Source organism: Eleginops maclovinus, chromosome 12 (assembly GCF_036324505.1).
Source record: "Eleginops maclovinus isolate JMC-PN-2008 ecotype Puerto Natales chromosome 12, JC_Emac_rtc_rv5, whole genome shotgun sequence".
Lineage (NCBI taxonomy): Eukaryota > Metazoa > Chordata > Actinopteri > Perciformes > Eleginopidae > Eleginops > Eleginops maclovinus.
Window position 1 is genome coordinate 2,535,724 of NC_086360.1, and position 15,196 is coordinate 2,550,919.

The 15,196-nt window shown below is 39.2% G+C and overlaps 1 protein-coding gene across 2 annotated transcripts; it reads right to left on the reverse strand.

Moving 5' to 3' along the window:
• Positions 1 to 7,283: 7,283 nt before the first annotated feature.
• si:dkey-3h3.3 (uncharacterized protein LOC100144568 homolog) lies at positions 7,284 to 14,953 on the reverse strand. 2 transcript variants are annotated; one of them, XM_063898205.1, is made up of 5 exons: positions 14,938 to 14,953; positions 14,423 to 14,539; positions 11,647 to 12,603; positions 9,227 to 9,444; positions 7,284 to 7,845 (listed from the first exon to the last, which is right to left on the reverse strand). In XM_063898205.1, the coding sequence occupies exons 2-5, from the start codon at positions 14,438 to 14,440 to the stop codon at positions 7,776 to 7,778; spliced, it is 1,263 nt and encodes a 420-aa protein (XP_063754275.1). In that variant the 5' UTR covers positions 14,441 to 14,539; positions 14,938 to 14,953; the 3' UTR covers positions 7,284 to 7,775. The 2 variants fall into 2 exon arrangements, with proteins under 2 accessions (XP_063754275.1, XP_063754274.1); XM_063898204.1 differs by lacking the exon at positions 14,938 to 14,953 and having other exon boundaries at positions 14,423 to 14,717.
• Positions 14,954 to 15,196: the final 243 nt, after the last annotated feature.

Consider the following 15,196-nt stretch of genomic DNA (forward strand, 5'->3'; position numbering starts at 1 on the left):
CTTATAGATATTTGTCAGAGATTTTTGCTCCATAAATATTACAATTAGATAAACGCAGCAGTAATTGTGTTGAAGTGGTAGTAGTGCAGTAGCATTGTATAGGATTGAGTTTTTCTAATTGCTTTTGATAAGTTCACCATGGAAAAAAGGGACCCTAAATTAAAGAGGTAGCTGGTACGGTTTGCCTATTGTAAATACATTGATAGAAACAATAAAGCTTGAATTCTATGAGGTTATTCTGCACTTGCATGTATATTGTACAACGTTTCATATTGTATTTGCACAGACTGTATTTGCACTCTAGGGATATTCCAGTCTACGTGTGTGGGGGGTCTACCTGGGGCCATGGCGGTTATACATTCTGACTGGAAGGAAGGACCTGTGGTAACACTGTGGGACACCGTGGGGCAGCAGCCTGTCACCGAAGGAGCTGCGCAGTGCGGACAGGCTGTCCCGCACAAGGATACTTGTTGGCTGCAGGTGTGAGGGATCAGACCACTGACACTCTTGACTCGTAGAGGCCAGGTATCTCTTGAGCCACAGCTCAAATGACACTTTTAGGTAATTGGGAAATACAAATATAACCTAGCTTTACTGAGTAAAGTTTTACCCCAAAATAAGACTAATTGTATAAAAGTCACAAAGTATATTTACACAAGTACACAAATACAATTTTGAGGGATTTTGTATTTGAGTATTTTTTATTTCTTGCTACTTTGTACTTCTTCTACTGCACTTCAATTCAGAGGTAAATGGTGTACTTTTAATCCACTGCATGTATTTAATCCCTTTTGTACCTGTAGTTACTTTACAGATCTGGATTAATGATGGTAAATATGATCAGCCCTTAAATCAGACTTTAGTTCACCTGGAGTAAATTCAGCAGCTACCCTGCAGTATACAAAGCCATTCAAACTAGCTGCACCTTTACCAGCTCTGACAACACTTTAATGATCAATAATTATAAAACATATCAGAGATATTATTCTGAAATGGACCAATCAAACAATGACTACTTTTACTGTCGCTACTTTAAGTACATTTAGATGAGAGTACTTTCTACTTTTACTGGAGGTTTTCAAGGTTTACTGTCAAGGTATTCTACATTGTTCATTATCACAGCAGATCTGCGTATTACTTTGCAATAGAAAATCAGGTCTATCCTCTACTCCAAAATCAAATCAGGACTTTCTAAATACAAGATCAAGTAAACTTTACTCAAAGAAAGAGACAGAATATTCTACTTATTAACAATAAAGATTGAGTACTTTAATTATAAGTACAATTGGAATTACTTTATCAGAAAAGCTATTTCAATACTTTACTTAGATGACAGGTTGAGACAATCTATATTATTCAAAACAAGATAGTACTTCATACTTATTATCAATAACAGATTAGTATTACTATTAAAACAGATTAGTATGTCACGTTTCAATAAAATTAGTATTTATTGTGTACTAAGTACAGATTGAGTAGACATTCACATCAAGTACAAGATCGAGTACTTATTACTTTATCAAACAGACCTGAGTACTGCTACTTTACCAAGTACAGATCTGGTACTCTCTTGCTACTCAGACAGAAACAGATCTGGTACTGTTATTTATGTGAGTCACTTAATATCTAGACCGCTTCTTTCCTACTCAAGCACTAGATCTGAGACTCCTATGATTGAGCTCAAGTACAAGATGTGAGTACTTACTACGTTTTCACTCACAGTACATGTAGAGTACTTACGTTTAGCTAGTACAAACTGATACTTCACGTTATACCAAGTCAGATATCTGATGTTCACTTTACTAAGTCAAGATCTGAGTCATTTGAATTACTCAAGCTCAAGATTGAGTACTTCTCTTTTACCAAGCGTTAAAAGATATGCCAGTATTCGTCCATTCTGTTGCCATGTTTTAAACAAACTAACACTATGATCTTATTCAATGGTGTATTTGTCATGGTATAGGTTTGGGTCCTCCTGCTTACAGAAATCCCACTAAGCTGTACCTTTTTTTGCAGACAGTGCATAGAGTCATGGATTTATGATCGTAGTCACCAAGATTCAATTACCTCCGCTAAGATCCAGGTCTCGTGGTCTGATCGGCATAGGTCTCTCATGGCGAGCCTAATCATTGAGCATGAGTCTCATGAGCTGAGTTATCAGTCTCATCATGAGCCTGACAGTCCTTAGAGCTGAGCTTCATCAGTCTCACCTGAGCTGGTCCTCATATGAGTGAGTTCACATGAGTTGAGTCTCTCATGTTCTTCTCATGGCCGAGTCTTATCTGCTTCCTCAGAGCCTGAGTTTCCATCACAGAGCGAGGTCTTATCATGTCCCCAGAGTCTGAGTCTTAATGATGAGCCTGAGCTTCATATGTTTCATCATGGCTGATCTTATCATGTCTTATCCATCAACTGAGTTTCTCAAGGTCCTGGTCTTATCATGTTCCACGATGGCTGAGTGTAATGAGCATGATCTTGACTGTCTTCATCATGAGCTAGTCTTTCATGTTTCCATGAGGCTGAGTCTTATAAAGTCTTTATCAACAGCTAAGCTTCATATGTGCTTATCATGATGCCTGAGTCTCATCAGTCTAGTCATGGCTTGAGTCTTTCATGAGCAGTTTCAATGACCTGAGTCTTCATATTTACTTAACCATGGCTGGATCTTCAGATGAGCAGTACCTTCATCATGTTCACCATGAGCTGGTAACTCATCATGAGCCTGAGTCTTCACATGTCTTCACCATAGCTGAGTCTTCATCGAGCCGAGTCTATCATCATGTGTCCCGTTGAGCCCTGTGTCTTCTCTGGTCCTGAGTCTTCTATACAGAGTCTACATCATTCTTACATGCCTGAGTTTAATCATGAGCATGAGTCTTGCTCATGTCTCCACCCGGGCCTGTCTTCAATAGTGTAAACATGATGTTCTGAGTCTTCATCAGAGCCTGAATTCATCAGACGTGAGTCTTCATCATGTCCACCTTGTCCGAGTCTTTATTGTCTTACCATGACCCTGAGTCTTCTCATGGAGCCCGAGTTTCACTGTTTCACCATGAGCCTGATTTTCATCATGCTCCCGATGAGCCTGATTCGTTCATCAAATGACGCCGTGTCATCTCATTAAGTTTACTCATGACCCGCGTTTCATCATGGCTTCATCATGAGCGAATGTCTTCACATGTCTTCACATGGCCGAGTCTTCATCTGAGCCTGAGTCTTATCATGTCTTCATAATGACCCGCAGTGGTGTTATATCGTCTTCACTCATGAGCCCAGTCTTCACTCCTGTCTCAACCATGAGCTGAGTCATTCACATGGACACGCTGAGTCTTCACAGTCTTCACCTTAGCCTGCGTCTATCATGAGCATGGAGTCTTATATGTGTCTTCTCCGAGGGGCTGGAGTAGTTCTATATGACCCGATCTCGGATAATGTTACACATGAGCCTGATCTTCTCATGTCTCGATCCTGAGCTGAGTGCTATATGTTTACATGAGCGAGTCTTCTTCATGGCCGAGCTCTGTACATCACTGTCCACATAATGCCGAGCTCTCAATGTCTTCCATGTCTGAGTTATCCCATTACTGCTCTCACGCTGTCGTCCTTGGTGATTCAAATTTTCTTGACTGGCTAAGTGCAAAGTTGGTAGACAAATTGAAATCTGCAGTAAAAATGCCCAACGTTAACATTTAGTTCAGTGGTACTGATTCCAATGAGGATTAGATTCTCATTTATTAAACTTAAGTGAAATTTGGTATTTCAGAAGCACACCTGGACTTTTAACAACCTTGTTTCTCTAGAAATGTGTTGTGATCGCCTATATGTTGGCTAGACTTTTACAACATTTGGACTTCTTTTTACCAAGTACAAATTAGTTGTATTAATAAACATCAATACAAGCTGATGCACTTCGTATTTGCTCCATGTTTAAACGTGCTGGCTGCTCATCTTCATTTTACAGACTAATGACACAATGTATTACAGGAAGGTTTTTACAGTTACTCAGGAATTATAAGACCTGGTGCCTTTAGTTTTTGTACTCAACAAAATCTATATACATTTTTTTTAATCAGTCAGAATCACTATAAAGGTCCATTAGTCAATCAGTTTTTGGATGAAGTAATCTTAGTTCTGCATGTTTTACTTATAATAATCAATAATAATATAATGAGTATTTATATTTATATATATATTATTATTATATTTTATTATTATACACAAGACACTACCAAATGATTGTACTTTTTAAAAAAATACAAAGTCAGATACATTGTTTTACTGCAATAAAAATTCATTTCATATTACCTCGCTTTTTCTGTGCCAGTGACTGTGACAGTACGAGTATGTTGTGACGTTAGTTGCAAGGAAATCTGAAAAGGCTGGTAATGTAATTCAATCCCAGATCTAACACAATATTTTATCACTTCTAATATATTCATCAGCAATAATTTGAGATGCTTACACATGAATTCACCGACCTACAGCAGAGGAATTGCATTTATTTTCAAGAAGTTCACTAAAGACATTTTCAATGCATATAAATCGAATACAATATCAAACATGTAAATTAAAGTCAGCTATAAAGCAGTTCAAGCCATGGTTGTTGGTATGAGAGAATCATATTCACTCAAATTACATCAGTTCCTCTTATGGTGTAGTGCTTATCATTGGCTTATTTAATCATGTCTCACATTGTGCCTGAGTCCTCATCATGAGTCTGAGTCTTCATCATGTCTTCATCATGAGCCTGAATCTTCATCATGTCTTCATCATGAGCCTGAGTCTTCATCATGTCTTCACCATGAACCTGAGTCTTCATCAAGAGCCTGAGTCTTCATCATGTCTCCACGATGAGCCTGAGTCTTCATCATGAGCCTGAGTCTTCATCATGTCTTCATCATGAGCCTGAGTCTTCATCATGTCTTCACCATGAGCCTGAGTCTTCATCATGTCTTTATCATCAGCCTGAGGCTTCATCATGTCTTCATCATGAGCCTGAGTCTTCACCATGAGCCCGAGTCTTCATCATGAGCCTGAGTCTTCATCATGTCTTCACCATGAGCCTGAGTCTTCATCATGAGCCTGAGTCTTCATCATGTCTTCACCATGAGCCTGAGTCTTCATCATGAGCCCGAGTCTTCATCATGTGTCCACGTTGAGCCTGAGTCTTCATCATGAGCCTGAGTCTTCATCATGAGCCAGAGTCTTCATCATGTCTTCACCATGAGCCTGAGTCTTCATCATGAGCCTGAGTCTTCATCATGTCTCCACGATGAGCCTGAGTCTTCATCATGTGTTCACCATGAGCCTGAGTCTTCATCAAGAGCCTGAGTCTTCATCATGAACGTGAGTCTTCATCATGTCTCACCTTGATCCTGAGTCTTCATCATGTCTTCACCATGAGCCTGAGTCTTCATCATGAGCCCGAGTCTTCATCATGTCTTCACCATGAGCCTGAGTCTTCATCATGTCTTCACCATGAGCCTGAGTCTTCATCATGAGCCTGAGTCTTCATCATGTCTTCATCATGAGCCCGAGTCTTCATCATGTCTTCATCATGAGCCCGAGTCTTCATCATGTCTTCACCATGAGCCTGAGTCTTCATCATGAGCCCGAGTCTTCATCATGTCTTTACCATGAGCCAGAGTCTTCATCATGAGCCCGAGTGTTCATCATGTCTTCATCATGAGCCCGAGTCTTCATCATGTCTTCACCATGAGCCTGAGTCTTCATCATGAGCCCGAGTCTTCATCATGTCTTCACCATGAGCCCGAGTCTTCATCATGTCTTCATCATGAGCCCGAGTCTTCATCATGTCTTCACCATGAGCCTGAGTCTTCATCATGAGCCTGAGTCTTCATCATGTCTTCATCATGAGCCCGAGTGTTCATCATGTCTTCATCATGAGCCCGAGTCTTCATCATGTCTTCACCATGAGCCTGAGTCTTCATCATGAGCCTGAGTCTTCATCATGTCTTCACCATGAGCCTGAGTCTTCATCATGAGCCTGAGTCTTCATCATGTCTTCACCATGAGCCTGAGTCTTCATCATGAGCCTGAGTCTTCATCATGTCTTCACCATGAGCCTGAGTCTTCATCATGTCTTCACCATGAGCCTGAGTCTTCATCATGAGCCCGAGTCTTCATCATGTCTTCACCATGAGCCTGAGTCTTCATCATGTCTTCATCATGAGCCTGAGTCTTCATCATGTCTTCACCATGAGCCTGAGTCTTCATCATGAGCCTGAGTCTTCATCATGTCTTCACCATGAGCCTGAGTCTTCATCATGTCTTCACCATGAGCCTGAGTCTTCATCATGAGCCCGAGTCTTCATCATGTCTTCATCATGAGCCCGAGTCTTCATCATGTCTTCATCATGAGCCCGAGTCTTCATCATGTCGTCACCATGAGCCCGAGTCTTCATCATGTCTTCACCATGAGTCTGAGTCTTCCTCATTACTTCGTCATCACGTCATTTCTCCCTTGGATGATTCAAATATTTTCATTGATTGGCTAAGAGCTGCAAAGGTTGGTAGACAAATTGAAATGACAGTAAAAATGTCCAACTGTTAAGACATTTAGATTCAGTTTCCTGATTTCCAAATGAGGATTTACCGATTTCCTCAGTTTTATTAAACTTAAGTGAAAATATTTGGACATTTAAAGACATCACCTTGGACTTTTAACCAAACGCTGTTTTCTCTAAAATGATGTGTTTGTTGATCGCCTCATTGTTAGGCTAGACTTTTACAACATTTGGACTTCTTTTTACAAAGCTAACTATTAAGTTATTAATAAACAACACACTCACAAGCTTGATGCACATCGTCAGTGCGCTCCATGTTTAATACGTGCTGCCTTGCTCCATCTTCATTTCTTGACAGACTTAATTGGAACAACAAACTGGTCCTTACAGGGAAGGTTTTTGCAGTTACCTTCTAGGAAATTATAGTAAACGATGGTGCCTTTAGGTTTTTGTATCCAACCAAAAAATAATATACATGTTTTTTTTAATTCAGTCAGAAATGTCACTATAAAGGTCTCCCATTAGGTCCAATCCAGTTTTTTGGATGAAGTAATCTTTTAGCTTGCGCATGTTTTACCATAATAATAATAATAATAATAATAATAATAATAATAATAATAATAATAATAATAATAATAATAATAATAGTTATTATTATTATTATTATTATTATCATTATTATTATTATTATTATTATACACCAAACCACTAACATAAAATGATTTGATACCTATTTTAAGAAAAAATACAAAGTCAGAACTAAATGTGTTTAATGACAATACAATTCATTTCAATATCACCCTCCGCCTTTCTTCTGTGCCAGTGACTGTGACAGTCAGAGTATGTTGTGACTGGTTAGTAGCAGAAAAATCTGAAAGGCTGGTAATGGTAATTCAATCCCCCAGATCTAACACAATATTTTATCACTTCTAATACTACTTCCATCAGCAATAAATGAGACTGCATACACATGCGACATTCTACAGAACCTACAGCAGAGGAATTGGCATATATTGTTCAGTGAGTTCAAAAAAAGACATTTTCCAACATAATAAATCAACATACAATAATCAAAACATTACAAATAAAGTCAGCTATAAAGACAGTTAAAGCCATGGTTGATTGGTAATTAGGAGAATCATATTACAATCAAATTACATCAGCTTCCCCTTTAGTGTGTAGTGCTTATCACTTGGTCATTTTAATATGGAATCTGATCTCCACATTGTTAACAAACCTTAATGAATCTCATTCAATTCCCTTGACTTTCAGTTCATCTTGAACTCGGCTGAGATAATAAGGGTCCGGGTATCCATAGCTGCAAACACAATAACACACATTCAGTGACTTCAGTCAACAATATCAGGTTTACTGTTGGTGTGCCTCCTGTGAAATCAAACGAGACCTCTGTACTGGAGATTACATCTCAGTGCCAGAAGTTTCTCTTGCTATAAATTCATAGGAGTTAATGAACGCACACCAACTCATGCACAGTGACGGAAATCAGGGTGTGACATTACATGAGAGGTTATTATAGCAGTATGTCACGCACATCAATAAACAGAGGTGGTACTCTACTTAAGTAAAAGTAGAAGTACTCAGATCTTGTACTTAAGTAAAAGTAGAAGTACTCAGATCTTGTACTTAAGTAAAAGTAGAAGTACTCAGATCTTGTACTTGAGTAAAAGTAGAAGTACTCAGATCTTGTACTTAAGTAAAAGTAGAAGTACTCAGATCTTGTACTTGAGTAAAAGTAGAAGTACTCAGGTCTTGTACTTGAGTAAAAGTAGAAGTACTCAGATCTTGTACTTAAGTAAAAGTAGAAGTACTCAGATCTTGTACTTAAGTAAAAGTAGAAGTACTCAGATCTTGTACTTGAGTAAAAGTAGAAGTACTCGGATCTTGTACTTGAGTAAAAGTAGAAGTACTCAGATCTTGTACTTGAGTAAAAGTAGAAGTACTTAGGTCTTGTACTTGAGTAAAAGTAGAAGTACTCTGATCTTGTACTGAGTAAAAGTAAAAGTACTCTGATCTTGTACTTGAGTAAAAGTAGAAGTACTCAGATCTTGTACTTGAGTAAAAGTAGAAGTACTCAGATCTTGTACTTGAGTAAAGTAGAAGTACTCTGACCTTGTACTTGAGTAAAGTAGAAGTACTCAGGTCTTGTACTTGAGTAAAGTAGAAGTACCAGAGTGTAGGAATACTCTGTCACAGTAAAAGTCCTGCATTCTAAATGTTCCTCCAGTGAAAGTAGAAAGTACTCTCATCTAAAAGTACTTAAAGTAGCGACAGTAAAAGTAGTCATTGTTTGATTGGTCCATTTCAGAATAATATCTCTGATATGTTTTATAATTATTGATCATTAAAGTGTTCTCAGAGCTGGTAAAGGTGCAGCTAGTTTGAATGGCTTTGTATACTGCAGGGTAGCTGCTGATTTACTGCAGGTGAACTAAAGTCTGATTTAAGGGCTGATCATATTTACCATCATTAATCCAAGTCTGTAAAGTAACTACAGGTACAAAAGTACACAATTTACCTCTGAATTGTAGTGGGGGAGAAGTGCAAAGTAGCTGAACATTGAAATACTAAAGTAAAGTACAAGTACCTCAGATTTGTACTCAAGCACAGTACTTGAGTAAATGTACTTAGTTACTTTACACCACTGTCAATAAAATATGATGTCAAAAAAGCGTCCTTACTGAGTCGGTCCTCCATGTGTGGATGTTTTGTGGTGAATATCATTCCAGGTGACGATGTTGTTCCTGCCGCTGGTGGTGGAGCGACCGACTGTGAAGATGAGTTTCTGATCGAAGGCCCGAGTCAGCAGCTTCAGGATCCTTCTGCCATCTGAGCAGTCCGGGAGGTAGGCCGTGCGGGACGCCCCCTCATACGGCTGCCCGGGATTAGGATGCCCCTCCTGCACACAACACACACACACACACACACACACACACACACACACACACACACACACACACACACACACACACACACACACACACACACACACACACACACACACACACACACACACACACACACACACACACACACACACACACACACACACACACAGCTCAGGTTCTCTGCTCAACGAGGTTGTAAGAGCATTCATGTGTTAGAATTATACCGTTATTTTATAGGTTTGTTTGTTTCTGGACTGCGGCAAGTTTATTTTTATTTACGACTGAGTTTAATGCCGTAGAGCACACTATAGTGCCCAAGTCTCTGAGTTTAAAATGACGCTTCACCAGTCTGACCAATGGGAAGTCTATGAGGTTGAAAAAGCTTTTGACCGCCGCCTGATGTTATTTGTACATGTGTTTATTTATTTATATGCATGCAAGGTGGTTTTAGTCGGCAGTGGACCGCTAACGGATCTATGGAATATTACGGGAATTAAACCCTCGAGACGTACCTGTGACTATGTGTTTCAACACTCAAAATTGCATTCTGCACAGTAGAACTCAAGCGTTGTAAATGTATTATTTCAACAGATTACACATAACTGTATTAGGCTATTTCAAAGCAATAATATTACGTTTAAATAAACATATCAGGTTCAACTTAGTATTATTGCTTTTAACTAATGTAATACAGTTATGTGAAAGCTGGCCTACTTTTGGTTAGTGAGGTTAGTCATATAGGAGATGCGAAAACACTACTGTGTCTTTTAGAGGCTCAAAGGTTAAGGGCCTAGGTGTCTACTCTAGTGCCAATTACTCAAGGGCGTAGAGGCAGCTAACTATACCGTCTATTTTTATATTTACCATGGAACAGCAGTGTTTTCTACAAAGTAAACAGTGTCTTTGCTCTGTGTGTGTGCAGAACACCAGCAGAAAATAGGAATGATTGTGTGACATTTTAGAAACGGCGCTCATAAAATGAATGTGGTTGAAAACAGGGTTAAGATAGCTGATTTTACAAAAGCTCATTAATTTGTCGGTTGTGATTGGTTGTCAAGATTTATTCTGGTCACATGACAAGGGGCTGCGCCTGGAGTTGATTCCATGTTTTAGCCCGTAATCTGCACGTCTTCACTTGCTATCGTCATGTTGTTGCAGTTGCTTGATGTTTGGCTATGTTATCAAAGTTATCGTAATAATGTAATATAATCATAATTACTGTTACCAAGTGCCAACAAGAAGTTACAGCTGTTAGTGTTTGTGTGTTGTTCGGGTCAAACTGACCCATTTTACATTTTCCCAGACTACTTCCAGAGATCCTCACCCTTGCAGGGGTATAGGTCCAGTTCAAAATAATCTTTCAGAGATGTACTTCAGTGACTAAAAACAATGTGATTTAGGTGTCTTTACTGCTGTTCAAAATCTGTATTTTCTTTACAGCTTTGATTATAATAACAGAAAGTTAGAAATCAGTTAAAATAATAAACTTTGATGAAACAAATTGTTTAATATGCATATAGCTGGATAAGCATGAATATGCATTCCAAGTCTTTATTTAAGAGACCACTTCAGCATTATCATTTTCTCTTGTTTTATTATTTATAGGTATGTCTTTGAGTTAAATGATTTTTAATTTTTTTTTATTGTATTCTATAAACTACTCACAATTTTTCTCTGTGTTGGAATTCAACAGACACTGGAATGGCTGCCGTAGAGATAAAGATTTAAGAAACATGTGGAGTGGTCTCTTAACTCTTTCTGGAGCTGTATATTAGGGACTTTATAAGACCTCAATTATGTCTGTGGTCAATTTTACCCAAACAGTACCAACACATCACATCACAAAAATATCTATTCTTGCACCATGTTGCTTAAAAGAAGGATGTGACATTAAGAAAGAAAAATGTATCACTTTGGAATATCTTTACCACATTACCTTGCTGTCAGACAGCCCTTAATGGCAGGGAACTGAGGCCATTATATCCATGTATGCCTTGTCAAAGCCATCAGTTGATGTTGAACATGTTACCTTGATAAAATGACTGTTCTTGGTTTACTTGGGCCTCAATTGGTTAGTTTGTTTGTGTTTCTTTAGCCAATCTGAACTGGACCTGAACTGCATTTGTTCCTGTACGCTTCAATGGAAGCAATATGGCTAACCTGAAGCAAAAATTCACATGTTTTTATATTCAGTGTTAAATCCGTTGTCTTACCTTTTGGATGCCACTTGGAATGTAATAATTGATCGTTATTGTTCCACAATTCTCGTATCCAGGCAAAGATGAAGAGCTTTTGGTGGAATTCATTTTGCCTCCATCCGGCTGTGTCCCCGTCAAAGTGCCGTATAGCTTTCCACACGTCGGGCATACCGGCTTGTAGTCAAACGCTGTCTTCAGACAGTCTCTGCAGAACGAGTGTTTGCAGGGTAGAGTCTTTTTGTCTGCATTTGCTATCGCTTCCATACAGATTGGACAAGCTTCTACTTCAGGATCTTTGTTTTGTGTAGATGAAGGGCCTGAGGTCCCGCTGCTCGAAGTGTCTCTCCGACCTTTGCTCCCTGGACTCTTGCTCGGGCTTGGTGTATTTTGTGAAAGGAACTCTTTCAATTGAGCAATGTGCACAAAAGGCCCGGTCACTGAGACTGCATGTCTGCTGGAGCTTGTTGGTGGGGGTTCAAAAAGCAGACGTGGAAATCCCCTCTGCAGGTCTTTCAGGCTGTGCGGACTCACAGAGACAGATGTGACCTGCAGGTCGGAGGCAGTCTTCTGGTAGAATGTGATGAATCTCTGCCGGACAAAGTCGGCATGAACAGGCTTTGGGGACCCCTGGTGTGATCTGAAAGTCACCTGTTCTGTCCTGCTGGTTTTATCGTGCACTATTTCAAAATGATTCCCTAGTATTTTCTCAAGCTCTCTTGCACATTTTTCCTTAATGTAGGCCATAACTACCCCGGATACATCCACAGGTTTTATCTGCCCCTTTGTGACGGGGGAGGCTGGACGCCTCACTTCTGACAGTTTTACCCTAAGTTTGTCCAACTCCTCGAAGGTGCCCGTCACGGTGTAGCCGTGAGCTATCTTCTTATGATCGTAATGTTGAAGAATCTCTTTTAATCTTCCATAACCTTTGTAATAATCTTCATCAATCAGGACAGTGACTTCTGTGATGAACTGCAACAAAATATGACAGCTGAAGTTAGGCATCGGCTTACATATCTCCATTTAAATGCAGATGTAAATTGTACTGATATAATAATGCAGCAATGTGATACTAAGCGTTAGTTTGAAGCAATAATCAAGCAGGATAACTTATATGTGTTTCATGTTGGGATGCACTGATTGCTAATTTCTCTTTTGGTAACAATTCCCCCTATGCAGATGTATGTATGTTTTTCTGCTGCGATTTATTCCAGGGACAAGGGAGACAAATACATATTTAGGGGTGGGAATCACCAGGGTCCTCACGATACGATACTATCGCGATACTTGAGCCAAGATACGATCATATTGCGATTCTGCGAGATGCTAAGTATTGCGATACGATATATTGCGATATGGCACATTTCTGATTTCTTTCTCCGCTGACTCCATCTTTGTTTTAACTTCCTGCCAATCCCACTGACTTTAGCCATGGCCATGACCGCACAAGAAAAAGCTCAGCGCCATCTAGTGGATTGAAAAAGCAATTGTTACCAAAAACTTTCATTTGGATTTCCAGTATGAATAGTTTATAAAATATTGATACTTGGCGTCCGTGTATCGATACAATATCGCTACGCAAAGTATCGAGATACTATGCTGTATTGATTATTTCCCCCACCCCTATACATATTTATCATTAAAGAAATTGCCGTTCATCACATTAACTTTGAATGCGCACCAATTCCTGAAAATAACACATTTTCTAAGGCATGCTAAACAATCACCAACTCAATGAGAAGTTTTGAAGCACCAAAAGTGAGTTTGACTTTCTCTATGTCCATCATAATCCATTAAGACGTGTCATTTTTATGACAATAAGACATATTTAACAGCATTAAATTAACATTTATAATTGCTAAATAAGTTTTAACAAGCTCTTTTACAAGGATTCATAAGGGAATGGGGAAAAAAGATGAGTAAAGAGAGTCGTGTCCACATCAGGAAGCAATGGTCTAAGATGGTTTGACCCTGCAGTGACAGCACGGGCCACTAAAACCAGTGTTGCATAGTGACTGAACAGCCAAATTTAAACACCACATTCACCAATCAGTGTTTGTGTCTTTGACTGAGCAGGCCACTTCTCCTGGACCTTTGAACTTTGTTCTGATGGGAGCTGCACAAAGATTCTGGCTTCTTCTCATTTTTTTATTAAAGTGATCACAAATTGCCATCTGAACACGTTGAAGAAAGCAAACATTAAAATAATTTGTCACAGCTTTCTGAGATCATGTGAAGAACAACCTTTACATATAGATTCATCTTAGGTTTGATCTGTACAGGTCTGTTTGATTCATTCATTACTTCATATAAGATCCAAATAATTGGAAACTATTTCTGACATGTTACCAACATTTATCACTGTTCTGGATTGGATGTTTGAATCTGTTAGCAACTGAAATATTGTTTCATTAAACCGATACATACAATAAAACCATCTCTTGAAAGTAATGATCAGCTGCAGTCGGGGTAAAACTAAAAAGTAATGGAAATACTACAGGGAGGGTTTGTGATAACAACAGAATATAACTTGTATTGGCGAGCTTTTATACTGACGGCGACAGAAGCATTTTAAACTGCATACTGAAGGAAAAGAAGAGAGGCATTCGCCGCCATGTTCTTCATATTTGTCCAAAAAAACAAAACATAAAAAACAACGACAACCACCCCGACTGTCACTATGAACGGTTAAAAACAGACCTTGTGTTCACCGACTATATGCGGGTTCTTCTTTAACATGTCACTCTCCTAACCGTTCAGCTGTGTTGTGTGTAAATATGTGTTTCCTTACCTCAATACCGCGCGGCATTGTCTCCCTGAACAGTAGACTGTTTGCTCTAAACACAGCAGCACTATGGCGACATCCGTCTTGCTTTCACTTTCGATCAGAGCTGGGAGAAGTACTTTTCTGTAGTAAAAAGTAGAAGTACCAGTGTAGGAATACTCTGTTACGTAAGTAAAAGTCCTGAAATCAAAATGTTACTCAAGTAAAAGTAGAAAAGTATTGGCATCATTATGAAGCTCGGTCAGAATAATATCTCTGATATGTTCTGATAACAATTATTGATCATTAAAGTGTTCTCAAAGCTGGTAAAGGTGCAGCTAGTTTGAATGGCTTTGTATACTGCAGGGTAGCTGCTGGATTTACTCCAGGTGAACTAAAGTCTGATTTAAGGGCTGATCATATTTACCATCATTAATCCAAATCTGTAGGGGGTAGAAGTACAAAGTAGCACACAGTTGAAATACTCAAGTAAAGTACAAGTCTCTAAAATGGTAAGTACTTGAGTCAATGTACTTAGTTACCTGTCACCACTGATTATATTCCATTCCTGCCAATAAATCCCCATTCTTGCTGGTCCTATAAATGGGAGGTTGATGTTTCCGAGCAGCACCTGAAGGTAGCACCCTGGCTCGTATTGCATTGCTAATGTTTGTCCAGCAGGTGTCAGTGCAGTTCCACGCACAGTGACGCTGCCGGCACCACGTGACCGTCCCTGCTCACAGCACCGCGCCTCTGTCTGTCACACAATCTCTCTCCAGTCATCTGATCCCAGCTGGCAGG